Here is a 15,890-nt window from a genome sequence, read left to right as displayed (position 1 = left end):
TGATTAGAGACTGGGAGTAGCTGGCTCATTACAAAAGCAATTTTCCCTCTCTTGGTATTGACACCTCCTCATCAATTATTGGGAGTGGACCACATCCACCCTGACCAAATTGGCCTTCAACACTGGTTCTCCACTTGTAAGGTAACTCCCTTCTCTTCATGTGCCAATATATATTTATGCCTGTATCTCCAATTTTCACTCCATGCATTTGAAGAAGTGGGTTTTTTACTCACAAAAAGCTTATGACTAAATAAATCTGTTAGTCTTTTAAGGTACCACCAGACTTCTCATTGTTTTTGTGGATACAGACTAACATGGCTACCCCTCTGATGCATGGATTTCAAGGCTATCAAGAAAGTTGTTATAAAACAAAATTTGAAAGGATATTAAACTTCAGGCTTTAGGGTTTAAGCCAGTCTAACTACTAAAGATCAGGAAAAGATCCTGATGCACCTTCCTCTGGAGCATCTGTTACTGGCCATTGTCAGAGACAAGATACTGGACTAGCTGCGCCATAGATACGATTCATTATAACAATTCTGTGTTTCTCTGACATCAGTAAGAATTTTGCCTTAGTAAAGAACTCAAGATTTGGCCCAATGTAACAGGTTTTACGTTAGCTACCATCTGTCTTATGGTCCATACATCTGTGTCTAATTGTCCTACGTAACTATTCAATATCTTTAATGTGAAAGCTTGTATAATAAAACCAAATTATATTCTTTTTATTTCCCCAGGGGAATGTGCATTTAAAACCCTAATCAAAATCTGACGGAAACATAGTTCCACAAATCCAACAAATGTGTGGGGTTTTTGTGCTCAGATTTGACGGTAGTAGGCACTAATACAAAACCTTGAAAGATACATGATCTCCTACCATGGAAATTCATGGCTGAAACATGGATGTTTAACAGTGGAAGCAACACTACACAGAAGCTTATGGCAGATTGTAAAGAATCCTTTTCGTTAGAATCTATAGAGAATAGAGGCAGGATGAAATGAACCGAACAGGAATCGGGCCTGATTAACACCCCTACTCATACAGGAAATGCCATAGGATGTTGAATGAGCCCAAGTGAACTTCAGTTTTACCTCTTGTGTATTCCACAGCACTACCAGCAGCTCATCATGGTTAACCCCAAGCTGGAGTGTTGGTTCAGTATTAACTTGGTAGGGGGAGGGGTAGGATGCCACTTTACTGAGTCACAAGCTGTTTCTTCCAGCACCCTTTTATCCTGGCCTCCCATGAAGTGCTGACCGGGGCTGACAAGATCTGAAAAGGTCCCAACCTGAGGTATGGGAGTGTAGTTCTACCTCGGTATTGTTTTTGTTCTTCCACTCCAGCTAGCAAGATTTGATTACTACTTTTAAAGGATTGTCTGTAATATTTAGTTTCTGCCTGTCAGTGCTTTCCATGCCAAGACAGTGCTAGACTATTCTTTGCACAATGGTGCCCCCTAGTGCCCACATTTTTGTTCATAGAGGTTCTAAGTAAAAGTGTGTGTTTCGGGGTGGGAACCAAACTTCCTGACACGCAAGTCAGCCATGACAAGCTGAGGTGTAGAAGTACTGCTTTTTTCCCATCAGGCTCTGACTGTGCTTTCCCTTTTCTGTTTGGGTCATTGATCTATTTGGGTATAAACAGTCTACATCCTTGGCATTTCCTGCCCCTGTCCTGCCCAGGTGCATACAGAAGCAGATGAATGTATGTTTCCTGCCGTGCTGCAGAACAGAGACTCAGCAGAGGGCTGTGCAGGCATAAGCGGCTGCTGCTGTGTTGAGTACCGTGCCAGGCCCATGTTTAATGTGTGTCAAGTTAAGGAAGTATGGACTATAAGGTGGATAGAAAGCTGGCTAGATTTTCAGGCTCAACGGGTTGTGATCAATGACTCCATGTCTAGTTGGCAGCAGGTATCAAGTGGAGTGCCCAAGGGTCAGTCCTGGGGCCGTTTTTGTTCAATATCTTATTAATGATCTGGTGGGTGGCCTGGACTGCATCCTCAGCAAATTTGCAGGTAACACTAAACTGGGAGGAGTGGTAGGATATGCCAGAGAGTAGGGATAGGTTACAGAGGGACTTAGACAAATTCGAGGGTTGAGCCAAAAGAAATCTGATAAGGTTCAACAAGGAGAAGTGCAGAGCCCTGCACTTAGGATGGAAGAATCCCATGCACTGGTACAGACTAGGGACCAAATGGCTGGGCAGCAGTTCTGCAGAAAAGGACCTAGGGTTACAGTGGACGAGAAGCTGGATATGAGTCAACAGGTGCCCTTGTTGCCAAGAAGGCTAACGGCATTTTGGGTTGTATAAGTAGGAGCATTGCTAGCAGATCAAGGGATGTGATCATTCCCCTCTATTCAACATTGGTGAGACCTCATCTGAAGTATTGTGTCCAGTTTTGGGCCCCACACTACAGAAGGATGTGGAAAAATTAGAGCCCAGCAGAGGGCAACAAAAATGATTAGGGGGCTGGAGCACATGACTTAGGAGGAGAGGCTGAGGGAACTGGGATTGTTTAATCTACAGATGAGGAGAATGAGGGGAGATTTGATAGCTGCTTTCAACTACTTGAAAGGGGGTTCCAAAGAGGATGGATCTAGACTGTTCTCAGTGGTACCAGATGACAGAACAAGGAGCAATGGTCTCAAATTGCAGAGGGGGAGGTTTAGGTTGGATATTAGGAAAAACTTTTTCACGAGGAGGGTGGTGAAGCACTGGAATGGGTTACCTAGGAGGTGGTAGAATCTCCTTCCTTAGAGTTTTTTAAGGTCAGGCTTGACAAAGCCCTGGCTGGGATGATTTAGTTGGTGTTGGCCCTGCTTTGAGCAGGGGATTGGACTAGATGACTTCCTGAGGTCCCTTCCAACCCTGATATTTTATGATTCTATGACACATACAGCAAGTGATGGGCCTTAGTGAGCTGCATGCTCAGAATGGGGGTGTGGAGGCTGAAGTTGCATTGGGTGTTGACAGTGATTGGAAATGTTTCTCAGGAGAAAACCTCGCCACTTTCCTGAGAGCTGGTAATGCCCAGCTGCCCAGTAACTAATGAGGGGTCTAGCCTGTGTTTAGATTGCATTGTCTTGTGTGGAAGGGGAGGTTTGTCTTCAGCGCAATGGTTCCCAACCTCTTCCAGACAACTACATGTTAGCCAGGCTTGGGACCAAATGCACCACGGGCATAAGCAGACATGCTTGCTGTTTTGAAGTTATTGAGAATTGTGCCCAGGTAAGCCAGGGCTGAACTTAGGTCCTAAGAGGACAGCTATATATATACTCAGCAGCGTTGATTGCCTCCAACTGAGTTGTGTGGATCTTGGACTGCTCTGAATCCATCTCACAATCACCAGAACAGTCCACGCTGCTTTGTGGGTTACAGCATATGCAGCTGAGTGTGGGTGACAGAGGTACATCAGGGATTAGCAGAGATGCTTCTTGTTATGGGACTGATCTTGCAAAATGCTGAGTGCTTCCAAGTTTCCCACGGAAGTCAATGGGAGTTGAGTACGCTAAGCACCTAGTAGAGTAGAGCTCTAAGGTAGAGATAAGGAATCGTCATTGCTGATACTGGAGTGTGTATGTACCACTTGAAGAACCATTCTTTAACTGAATGCCTGAAGTTGCTGCTTCACAGTTTGCTAGGCTTCTTGCTCTTATTGAGATGTCCTTGAGGAATGCATAGAAGCAGAGGCGTTGGTAGCACCACTGAAGGATGTTAGCAAGGGAAGGGGGAACCTGACTTTATTCAGTGCTGAGAAATTTGTACCGGTTTAGTGGAACTTTTAGAGATGGCTTCAGTTTTGCCTATAAATAGAATGACTTTCCCCCTATTGAGCTGACTCGTAGCCCTGATCCTTATGTCACCAGTCCAGAGCATGCAGGGACCTCGCAACATAAGCACGAATTTGGTAATTGCAGACATTGAACTTGAGGTACCTCTGAAAGTGAGCATGGGGTGCATAAGTAATGCAATGTAAAACTGGATAGAAACGCTTGTGGTTGATGTTTACTTTAGCTTGGAGTCAGCCTCTTCATAGAATCGTAGAATATCAGGTTTGGAAGAGACCTCAAGAGGTCATCTAGTCCAACCCCCTGCTCAAAGCAGGACCAACCCCAACTAAATCATCCCAGGCAGGGCTTTGTCAAGCCTGACCTTAAAAACCTCTAAGGAAGGAGATTCCACCACCTCCCCTAGGTAACCCATTCCAGTGCTTCACCACCTCCTAGTGAAATAGTGTTTCCTAATATCCAACCTAAACCTCCCCCACTGCAACTTGAGACCATCGCTTTGTGTTCTGTCATCTGCCACCACTGAACAGCCAAGCTCCATCCTCTCTGGAACCCCCCTTCAGGTAGTTGAAGGCTCCTATCAAATCCCCCTTCACTCTTCTCTTCTGCAGACTAAATAACCCCAGTTCCCTCAGCCTCTCCTCATAAATCATGTGCTCCAGACCCCTAATCATTTCCGTTTCCCTCCGCTGGACTCTCTCCAATTTGTCCCCATCCCTTCTGTAGTGAGGGGCCAAAACTGGATGCAGTACTCCAGGTGTGGCCTCACCAGTGCCAAATGGAGGGGAATAATCACTTCCCACGATCTGCTGGCAGTGCCCCTACTAATACAGCCCAATGTGCCATTAGCCTTCCCGGCAACAAGGGCACACTGCTGATTCATATCCAGCTTCTCATCCACTGTAACCCCTAGGTCCTTTTCTGCAGAACTGCTGCTTAGCCAGTCGGGTCCCCAGCCTGTAGCAGTAATGGGATTCTTCCATCCTAAGTGCAGGACTCTGCACTTCTCCTTGTTGAACCTCATCAGATTTCTTTTGGCCCAGTCCTCCAATTTGTCTAGGTCACTTTGGATCCTATCAGTACCCTCCAGCATATCTACCTCTCCCCGCAGTTTAGTGTCCTCTGCAAACTTGCTGAGGGTGCAATTAATCCCATCATCCAGATCATTAATAAAGTTATTGAACAAAACCAGCCCCTTTTAAACCACTGCAATGAGGCTTGCACTGGCAATCTGGAAACTCTGAGGATACAAGTACTGCGTGTAAGTTTCCATTAAAATCTGATGGCTGAAAAACAAAGTTCAGAGCATCTAACATCCAGGCATGTTGAGTCAGTACACTGAAGCAAGAACTCTATTTAAAATGTGGGTGGTGCTGACAAAACGGTCACTTTTTTTACTGTGTACAAATTGAAACCAGGAAGAAAGTTCCACACTTGCATTCAAATGCATACAATGAATAGAAGCTGAGTTCATCTCTGTATTTCAACCTTAAAATGAAAACAGCGAAGAGTCCTTGTGGCACCTTAGAGACTAACACATTTATTTGGGCATAAGCTTTTGCGGGCTGAAGCCCACTTCATCAGATGCCTGGAGTGAGAAATACAGTAGGGGGTGTGTGTGTGTGTGTGTGTGTACAGTACATAAAAAGATGAGTGTTGCCTTACCAAGTGGGAGGTCAGTGCTAATGAGGCAATTCAATAAATTTGTTAGTCTCTAAGGTGCCATAGGGACTGCTTGTTGTTTTTGCTGATACAGACTAACAAGGCTACCACTCTGAAACCTCAAAGTGGTTTGGCTCAACAGCATCCCCTAGTGGTAAAAGCTGGAAATCCAGACTAAAAATAGTTCCTTCACTAGGTAGGCCTACACTTAAATTTTTGGCTGCGGCTCAACGTCTGAACGTTGCTAGCAAGAAATGTGTGTGTCCTGGAAAACTTGTGGTGTCTAAGAACATACAGTAGTTTAGTCAGCACTTATTATCTGATGTCCAAAAAGTCAGGTGTGGACATACCCATGGTGTAAGCCGCACCAGAGTAGTCTCTTGTGTGCTGGGAAATTCTAACTCCAGACGTGCAAGGCATTCATGTGTTTGTAATTAAAGGGAGTGTTATGCAAAACCTCAGATCATTGCACAAACAGTAATTGCTCATTGCTACATTCATTGAGTTTATCTGTGGTTTGTAACATTGATACACGGTTAAGAATTGAATGAAGAGCGGAAGTAATCTGGTCATTTTGCAGAGATAGTATATTCATGCTTCTTGTGCTTTGGGTCTTTTAGAAGCATGTCAGAGATCATAGCTTTGGTCACCCGGGAGCTGATTTGGAAAGCAGCTGTTTTACACTCAGCTGGTAACAGGTGCACTGCAAGACTGTGCTTCTGACAGCTGCTTAGATCCAAACCACACCCAAAAAAGTCATGGCTCTTGGGATCTTTTCAAGCAGGAGAGAGTCGATAAAGGGATTGAGACAGATGGTTCGAACCTGAGTGGAGTGAGCGCCAAATGTGCCTGGGATGATCTGAGCCGGCCCCCAGAGGATGACGAAGATAGTAGAAGCATTTGCATTGGAACGCAGCCACGACGGCTGTCTGGGAAAGGTAAGAGGGACTTGACTGAGTCAGTCTCCTTCTCTTCCCCCCCCCCCCCCCCTTCCCAGGGATATTCCTCATGTATTTGAAGCATTTGGTTTGCATAGCCTTAGGACTATTCTATAGAGCTTGAAAGTTCACATTAAAGTTGTGCCCAATCTTGGGGTTCATTGCAAACCCCAACCCTGCTCAACTTCACCCTCTTCAGGGAAGGAGGGAATTTATTGTTTCAGGTGACTGTCCGAGTTTAGCTTTGTTTGGGGTTAATGCCAATCGGAAGGTCCAGAATAAAACTCAGGAAGCAAGCCCATGTGATGTGAAACCAAAAAGGTTCATCAGACACCTGTGCACAATAGTTGTTTCCCCCACCTGGCTCTAATTCTAATATAATATTTCCAAGTTTTGGCTGTCAACTTGGACTGACATTGCTTGTCGCAACAATAACTCAAATGGTACCTGTAAATAAAGGGCTCTGGAGAACAGGCTGAGAACACTGGAGACCTTATAGTGAGTGGCATTTTGGGTTACACATGGGGTGGATGTGTGGTGCATACATGAGTGTGTGTAATTTCAGTCCTGTTTAAATGAGATCTTTCAAATCCATATAAATTTATTACAATAAAATGTGTGGAAGTCTGATTTATAGGAGGAGTTGACATTAAAAGCAAGTAATGATGATGATTTCTGTAGACATAATCAATTAATATTTTTCTTGTCTTCCCTTTTTTTTTTAACTGAGAAATGCAGTCTTGGGGATATGTAAGTCATAGTACATAAGACACCAATTCCTCCCTGGTCACCCAAATGAAAAATCTGGGAGATCTATACAAAGTCATATTTGTTATGCCCTTCTGATGATTCTGAAATGCTTTATATAGAATATTTCACTCCAACCTTTCACAAAAGTAGAGGGAGCTTCTTAGGAAGGCTTGCATGCAAATTTCCCTGTAATATATTTGTCTATCAGACATTATTGAAAAAATGTAAACTTAAGGACTGCATTGAATGTGTATTTGAAGCTAAATGTGAAAATTAAGTTTCAGGATGAACTTTTGCCCTGTGTAAAATTCTGTTCAGTTCCTTTTTTTCGTGGAGCCCACTCACATGAATGTGTTTACATTAACTGACAGATTTGCAAAGCCTAATGTAGAAGTTTAGGGAGTCATTTTTAATCTGATAAAGGGACAAACTTCCATTGTGTCACCTGGTTTGGAAAATTCTCAACAGGGCCGGCTCCAGGCACCAGCTTACCAAGCAGGTGCTTGGGGCGGCAACTCTGGAGCGGGGCGGCACTTTAAGGTATTCGACGGCAATTCAGCGGAGGGTCCCTCACTCCCGCTCCTAGCAAAGGACCTCCCACTGAATTGCCACAGATCGCGATCGCGGCTTTTTTTTTTCTTTTTTTTTTTCTTTCTTTTTTTTTTGCTCCTTGGGGAGGCAAAACCCTGGAGCTGGCCCTGATTGTCAGCATCAAAAGATTAAACAAAGACTGTGAATGGCTTGCCAACTACAAAACCAGTTTCTCCTCCCTTGGTTTTCACACCTCAACTGCTAGAACAGGGCCTCATCCTCCCTGATTGAACTAACCTCGTTATCTCTAGCTTGCTTGCATATATATACACCTGCCCCTGGAAATTTCCACTACATGCATCTGATGAAGTAGGTATTCACCCACAAAAGCTCATGCTCCAAAATGTCTGTTAGTCTATAAGGTGCCACAGGACTCTTTGCTGCTTTTACAGCATCAAAGAGTTAGCCCTGGTCTACACTATGAATTTAGGTCAAATTTAGCAGCGTTAGATCAGTTTAACCCTGCACTCATCCATACCATGAAGCCGTTATTTTCGACTTAAAGGGCTGTTAAAATAGATTTTGGTACTTCTCCCCCTGACGAGGGGCTTAGCGTTGAAATCGACCCTGCCGGGTCGAATTTGGGGTAGTGTGGTCTCAATTCTATGGTTTTGGCCTCCTGGAGCTATCTCAGAGTGGTCCATTGTGACCGCTCTGCACAGTGCTCTCAGCTCCGATGCACTGGCCGGGTAGACAGGAAAAGGCCTGTGAACTTTTGAATCTCATTTCCTGTTTAGCCAGCATGGCGATCTGCAGGTGAGTGCAGATCTCATCAGCAGAGGTGACCATGATGGAGTCCCAGAATTGCGAAAGAGCTCCAGCATGGACCAAACGGGAGGCACGGGATCTGATCGCTGTATGGGGAGATGAATCAGTGCTATCAGAACTCTGTTCCAAAAGACGAAATGCCCAGACATTTGAAAAAATCTCAAAGGGCATGACGGACAGAGTCTATAAGGGGACCAACAGCAGTGCCGCGTGAAACTTAAGGAGCTGAGGCAAGCCTATCAAAAAACCAGAGAGGCAAATGGCCGCTCCGGGTCGGAGCCCCAGACATGCCACTCCTATGATGAGCTGCATGCCATTGTAGGAGATGCAGCCACCACTACCCCACCCCTGTGCTTTAACTCCGTCAGTGGAGTAGCACGCAACGGGGATGCGCATTTTGGGAACGAGGAAGATCACTCACAGCAAGGAAGCGGAGAAGCCATTCTCCCCGACAGCCAGGAACTGTTTCTGCCTCCCAGACCCACCAGGCGGAGAAGGGACCTCTGGTGAGTGTACCGTTGAAATATGATACATGGTTTAAAAGCAAATGTGTTTAATGATTAATTTGCCCTGGCATTCACGGCCAGTACAGCTACTGGAAAAGTCTGTTAACATGTCTGGAGATGGAGCGGAAATCCTCCAGGGACATCTGCATAAAGCTCTCCTGGATGTACTCCCAAAGCCTTTGCAGAAGGTTTCTGGGCAGGGCAGCCTTATTCCGTCCTCCATGGTCGGACACTTTACCACACCAGGCCAGTAGCATGTAGTCTGGAATCATTTCATAACAGCATGGTAGTGTGTGGTCCCAGTGTTTTCTGGCATTCAAACAGCATCCGTTCCTTATTTTTCTCTGTTATCCTCAGGAAAGTGATATCATTCCTGGTCACTTGGTTAAAATAGGGTGATTTTATTAAGGGGACATTCAGAGGTACCTGTTCCTGCTTGGCTGTTTGCCTGTGGCTGAACAGAAGTGTTCTGTGCTGTTAGCCACGCGGTGTGGGGAAGGGTGAAGCGATCATCCCAGAGAATTGGGTGTGTGTGGAGGGGAGTTAGTTGGATTTTGCTGCACGCTAGCCCGAAAAGCGCAGCCCCTCCTCCTTTTAAATGGCCAACCCAATGGCTGCTTGGTATGGCAAATGAGGGCACTGCTGTTTGAAACCATTCCCACATGTTATGAAGGTTAAAGAAGCCAAAAGACTATGTCTTACCATGGCTGCCTGCAAGTCAAATTCTGTTGCCTGGCCCTGCATGAAAGATCTCTCACACCAAACCAGCATACTCTCAGTTAGAGTCAAAATGCGACCTTGTAGTGAAAGCACATGTGCTATGTAATGTTAACAGCAAGGTTTACCCTGAAAGTCTGCCAATTTTTCTCTAAAATGTAGTTAAAAAGACACTACTCTCCTTTTTTTTTCCTCCACCAGCTGCAAATGTTTCAGCGCTCACACTATCTTCTCCTACCCAGAGGCTAGTGAAGATTAGAAGGCTGAAAAAACACACTCACAATGAAATGTTCTCTGCGCTCATGCAGTCCTCCCACACTGAAAGAGCCCAGCAGAATGCATGGAGGCAGACAATGTCAGTCCAAGAAAGCACAATATGAATGCGAGGACAGGCGGCGGGCTGAAGATGATAGGTGGCATCAGCGTGCTGACAGAAGGCAAGAGGCAATGCTGAGGCTGCTGGAGGAACAAACTGATATGCTCCGGCGTATGGTTGAGGTTCAGGAAAGGCAGCTTGAGCACAGACCGCTGCTACAGTCCCTGTGTAACCAACCACCCTCCTCCCCAAGTTCCATAGCCTCACCCAGATGCCCAAGATCACAGTGGGCAGGCCTCCAGGCACCCAGCCACTCCACCCCAGAGCACTACCCTTGCAACAGAAAGCTGGCATTCAGTAATTTTTGAAGTGCAGTGTGGCCTTGTCCTTCCCTCCTCCCCTACCCCACCTGGTGCTTCCTGCCTCCACCACCCCTCCCAGGCTACCTTGGCAGTTATCCTCCTATTTGTGTGATGAATTAATAAAGAATGCATGAATGTGAAGCAGCAATGACTTTATTGCCTCTGCAAGCGGTGGTTGAAGGGGGGAGGAGAGAGTGGTTAGCTTACAAGGAAGTAGAGTGAACCAAGGTGGGAGGGGTTCATCAAGGAGAAACAAACAGAACTTTCACACCGTAGCCTGTCCAGTCATGAAACTGATTTTCAAAGCTTCTCTGATGCGCAGCGCACCCTCCTGTACTCTGCTAACCGCCCTGGTGTCTGGCTGCGCATAATCAGCGGCCAGGCGATTTGCCTCAGCCTCCCACCTCGCCATAAACATCTCCCCCTCACTCCCACAGATATTGTGGAGCGCACAGCAAGCAGTAATAATAATGGGAATATTGGTTTCACTGAGGTCTATCCAAGTCAGTAAACTGCGCCAATGTGCTTTTAAACATCCAAATGCACATTCTACCACCATTCTGCACTTGCTCAGCCTGTAGTTGAACAGCTCCTGACCACTGTCCAGGCTGCCTGTGTACGGCTTCATGAGCCATGGCATTGAGCGGTAGGCTGAGTCCCCAAGGATAACCATAGGCTTTTCAACATCCCCAGTGGTTATTTTCTGGTCTGGGAAGAAAGTCGCTTGCTGCAGCTTTTGAAACAGACCAGAGTTCCTGAAGATGCGAGCATCATATACCTTTCCCAGCCATCCCACATTGATGTTGATGAAACGTCCCTTGTGATCCACCAGTGCTTGCAGCACCATGGAAAAGTACCCCTTTCGGTTTATGTACTTGGTGGCTTGGTGCTCTGGTGCCAAGACAGGGTGCCAAGATAGGGATATGGGTTCTGTCTATTGCCCCACCACAGTTAGAGAATCCCATTGCAGCAAAACCATCCACTATGACCTGCACATTTCCCAGAGTCACTACCCTGGATAGCAGCAGCTCTTTGATTGTGTTGACTCCTTGGATCACAGCAGCCCCCACAGTAGATTTGCCCACTCCAAATTGATGCCCAACTGACCAGTAGCTGTCTGGTGTTGCAAGCTTCCACAGGGCTATCGCCACTCGCTTGTGAACTGTGAGGGCTGCTCATTGTGGTATTCTTGCAGTTCAGGGCAGGGGAAAGCAAGTCACAAAGTTCCATGAAAGTGCCCTTACGCATGCGAAAGTTTTGCAGCCACTGGGAATCATCCCAGACCCGCAACACTATGCGGTCCCACCAGTCTGTGCTTGTTTCCTGGGCCCAGAATTGGCGTTCAATGGCTACAACCTGCCCCATTAACACCATGATGTCCACGTTGCCAGGGTCTGTACTTTGAGAGAAGTCTGTGTCCATGTCCTCATCACTCTCCTCACCACACTGCCGTCGCCTCCTCTCCTGGTTTTGTTTTTGCAGGTTCTGGTTCTGCATATACTGCAGGATAATGTGCGTGGTGTTTATAGTGCTCATAATTGCGGCGGTGATCTGAGTGAGCTCCATGCTTGCCGTGCTATGGCGTCTGCACTGAAAAAAGGCGTGAAAGGATTGTCTGCTGTTGCTCTGATGGAGGAAGGGGTGACTGATGACTTGGCTTACAGGGTTGTCACACAGAATGGCCCCCTCAAGTATTAAACTCACAACCCTGAGTTTAGCAGGCCAATGCTCAAACCATTGAGCTATCCTTCCCCCCGCTATTCACAGAGGCAGGAGAGAGCAAATGAATACAAAACAAATCTGATCTCTTTATTGTTTTGATCCTCTCCATCTCTCTTATACAGACGGTGCAGTACAATTGCTAGCCACTGTCGTCTCCTGGCTGCTTGCCAGAAGACGGTGCAGTATGACTGCTGGCCATCGTCGTCTCCCATTTATGTCCAGGCACCCCCGGCCGACCTCACTGAGGCCTGCCAGGAGCACGCATATCTGCCCAGGCGCCCCCAACCGATCTCACCGAGGTCGGCTAAAAGAGCACCCAGGAGACGATGACGAAGGCTACCAGTCGTAATGCACTCTCTGCTGCCAAAAGGCAATAAGCTACTGCTGTGTAGCAATGCAGTACCATGTCTGGCAGCACCCAGGAGACATACGGTGATGGTGAGCTGATCAGGCTCCATGCTTGCCATGGTATGTGGTTTGCACAGGTAACCCAGGAAAAAAGGCGAGAAACGATTTATTGCCGTTGCTTTCATGGGGGGGCCTGACGACATTTACCCAGAACCACCTGCAACAATGTTTTTGCCCCATCAGGCATTGGGAACTCAACCCAGAATTCCAGTGGGCGGCGGAGACTGCGGGAACTGTGGGATAGCTACCCACAGTGCAATGCTCCGGAAGTCAATGCTAGCCTCAGTACTGTGGACGCACTCCGCCGAGTAAATGTTCTTAATGGTCTTAAGTGGGGGGACACACAATTGACTGTATAAAATCGATTTCTAAAAATTCGACTTCTGTAAATTCGACCTAATTTCGTAGCGTAGACATGGATATGTCTTGAATTCAGGCGGTTCAGGGAGAACTTTTTCCCTATGAAAAGGGGTGGATGAGATACCTAATTGCTTAATATTGCCCCCTCTGGGTGACTTCTTACCAAAGGCTCCATCCTTCCTTGCTGGAAGGTTGGATATATATTAGGGGCACCAAAATGGATGAACTTATGAACTGCAGTGAAATAACTTCATAAGCCTTAGGTGTCATGGAGAGCACCTCTTTCTGCACCCAGGAAAAAGGGGTGAGCTCAGTTTAATACTGTTATGGAAACAGACGCCAAAAGAAGCTGACTCCTTCAGGTTCTCATTAGCAGATGTTTGCGGGGCGAGGGGATGTGTGTGTATAAATCATGTTCAAACAAACTCTCTTTGCAGATACAGAGCAAATCAGGGAGACTTTGCGGAGAGGGCTTGAGATTAACAGCAAACCGGTTCTACCTCCAATAAACGCCCAAAGACAGAATGGGTTGAACTATGATCGAGCACCGTAAGTAGGATCCCATGCTCTTCAGATTTGGGGAAAGGGAAGAGTAGAAGAGTTGAGAGTGAAAATGAGATTATGGCTTGGCGGGACCATTGCATGAGGAGTAGGGGAAAGGGTAACAGTGGATACTTGCTGTCTAGAAACACAGAGGGAGATGAATTTTTCAGGGTGGTTTAATGGCATAGTAAATAAAGAGAGATCTTGTACTGTGCGATAGTGTTCCAAAAGAAGCCCCTTCGCTTAAGTTGTTTGAAGTTGGACTGGAAAAAGCACCGGAGAATGTATTGTAGGGAAAATAGCTGCAGTATCATCCAGAGAGTTAGCTGGACTAGATGACACTGTAGATCTTTTTCCTACGTAACTTCTGAGTTGGTGAGTGCATGGCAAATGGCCTACTTGCACATGCTGCACTTGTTTGATCATTTTTGCCTTTTGAGGGCTTCCCCACCCACTGAACGTGAGACCTCATTTTCAGTTACCAGTGGCACTGTTTGCCCTGAGAGAGAGCAGTGGAGGAAGACAGTTTAGCAATGTTGTCAAGCATAGTAGCACCACAGTTTACCTACCCTGAATGGTTGTATCTGGAGCGTCTCACTTTCTGGACTCAATGCATGTTTTCTCTTAGGGGGAGGTGGCAGGGCATGGCTGGTGGGGGTGGATTTCTAAAGCAGTTATTAAAAGCAGTAAATAATGGGAGGGGATTGTCATCTACACTTCATCTTTACTGCATGGTTCTCATCTTTTTGCTACATTTTTTTTTTCCTTCTCCTTCAGCCTTGGTGCTTTTGTCCAAAGAGTAGAGGTCAGCGTGAAATCTTCCTTTTTCCAGTGTCAGAAATGCTCAGTGTCCTTCAAACTGCTCCTTTCCCTTCACCTCCCACTGTTCGCTGCCATTCCTGTGCTAGATCATTCTTAACTGACACATCATAGCCAAAGTAATATCATTATTAATACTTTGTTATAGTCCTCTCATCCTTTCTCCTGTTTCTTCCTTTCTGTTCCCTGTTTGGCTGGTCAAATCTTTTTGGGTCACAGGGTCTCTCTCTTAATTCATGATGCTATATAAATATCAAGTAACATGAAATAGATGTGGCGTGGCTGTATTTTAAAAAGGCACTTGAGATTTTTTCATCATTTTAAAAATCATTCTTAGATTCAGTATAATAATACTGTGGGGCCAGATTCTGACATCTCTATTGATATTGAGTAACATCTTGCTCCATGAAGAGTGGCCCCATGGAAATTTTAATTTTTTTTAAAAACTGCTTGTTGGATAAGATACTATTTGGCTATCACATCTGCTCTTTGGAAGGTTGAAATTTACCCAAAATCTTCCCCCATGATGCATGTCTGCTGATCTGTTACAGGATTGCTCCTGAGTACTGTGCTACTGGTGTGGAATTAAATAGGCAGTACATCTCCTATGTTCACAACTTTTCAGGGACAGCAAAACATTTGGGGTCACTGTCAGTTTGAGAAAGTGTCTGACATACAAGCACTAATACCGGACGGCAGCTATAATTCAGACAAGACAGGCATTCAGGGATCAGATAAACAGGTCTCTACTGAAGACAGAGCACTGAAGCATTGGAGGGGGACTTCAGCAAGGGTGAGAGGCGGAACACCTGCATAAATATTGACATGTCTGTTTTTTTAACAGCTCAAGGCAAGGAGGAAGGTGAATCAAATATGGAACCTCCTGACCTTGACAGTGCCCATTGTAATGAACATATCTCATTTCCTTATCTTATCAGTAATTCCCCTAAGCGAAAAAGATGGGGAATGATTGCTTCCCAGTATTTGCTCGCTGAAAGATCAATAAGTTGCTTTGCTCAGTCTACAGTTACCACTTTGGAAACAGATAGCTACCCTGTTTCTCCATAATAGCAGATCTCATTAGGGGAAGACAGCGTCTACAATGCTGTGTCTTTTTCCTGGAGTCACTCTGATAGCTAGCACCCTCAGTGCTAAAAGAGCTCTCCACCCCTGACATCAAACAGCCATATGCTCCCCCCGTGTCTTGCGTTCTTTCTGCTACCTTAGACGTTGGTTTATAAAGAGGAGCTTTTCACTTCATGCTGATGCCTTTTCCGCGAATCACCATGTTCATGGAAGAAAGTGCAGTGAAATCTCGACTAGGCCTTCTCTGTCCTGGGAAAATGACTCATGTTGGAAAATGTGTTAACTAATACATTTTAACTAGTGCAACGGTAAATCTCATTTAAGACATGGGGCAGTTGTGTGTGCTAGTTAAAACGTATTAGTTAACACATTTCCCAGTATAGACAAGGCTAAAGAATTCAACCTGATTAAGCAGCTTCCTGCCCTAAGAGACAATCACAAAGTATCCTTGGACTCTGAGCGTGTTAGATCAAATGGGGGGAAGAGCTTCAGCACCACTGATATAAAACTGCTACAACTGGTGGCAATTTTTTGCATGTGTAGATGAAATCAA

General features: G+C 45.8%; 1 protein-coding gene across 3 annotated transcripts in view; it reads left to right on the top strand.

Annotated features, from left to right (window-relative positions):
* Positions 1-15,890, top strand: part of SUFU (SUFU negative regulator of hedgehog signaling) — a 115,434-nt gene that overhangs the window by 61,612 nt on the left and 37,932 nt on the right. For 2 of the 3 annotated variants that reach the window (XM_050958147.1, XM_050958145.1), the window contains exons 7-8: positions 6,236-6,389; positions 13,327-13,438. In XM_050958147.1, coding sequence (XP_050814104.1) covers positions 6,236-6,389; positions 13,327-13,438 — 266 coding nt within the window. Of the gene's footprint in view, positions 1-6,232; positions 6,390-13,326; positions 13,439-15,890 lie in introns of all 3 variants that reach the window. The other variant, XM_050958146.1, reaches the window with a different exon arrangement.

The sequence above is a fragment of the Gopherus flavomarginatus genome, chromosome 6 (assembly GCF_025201925.1).
Source record: "Gopherus flavomarginatus isolate rGopFla2 chromosome 6, rGopFla2.mat.asm, whole genome shotgun sequence".
Classification (NCBI taxonomy): Eukaryota; Metazoa; Chordata; order Testudines; family Testudinidae; genus Gopherus; species Gopherus flavomarginatus.
Note: the sequence above shows the minus strand (reverse complement) of the source record. Positions and strands in the feature narration are given on the sequence as shown.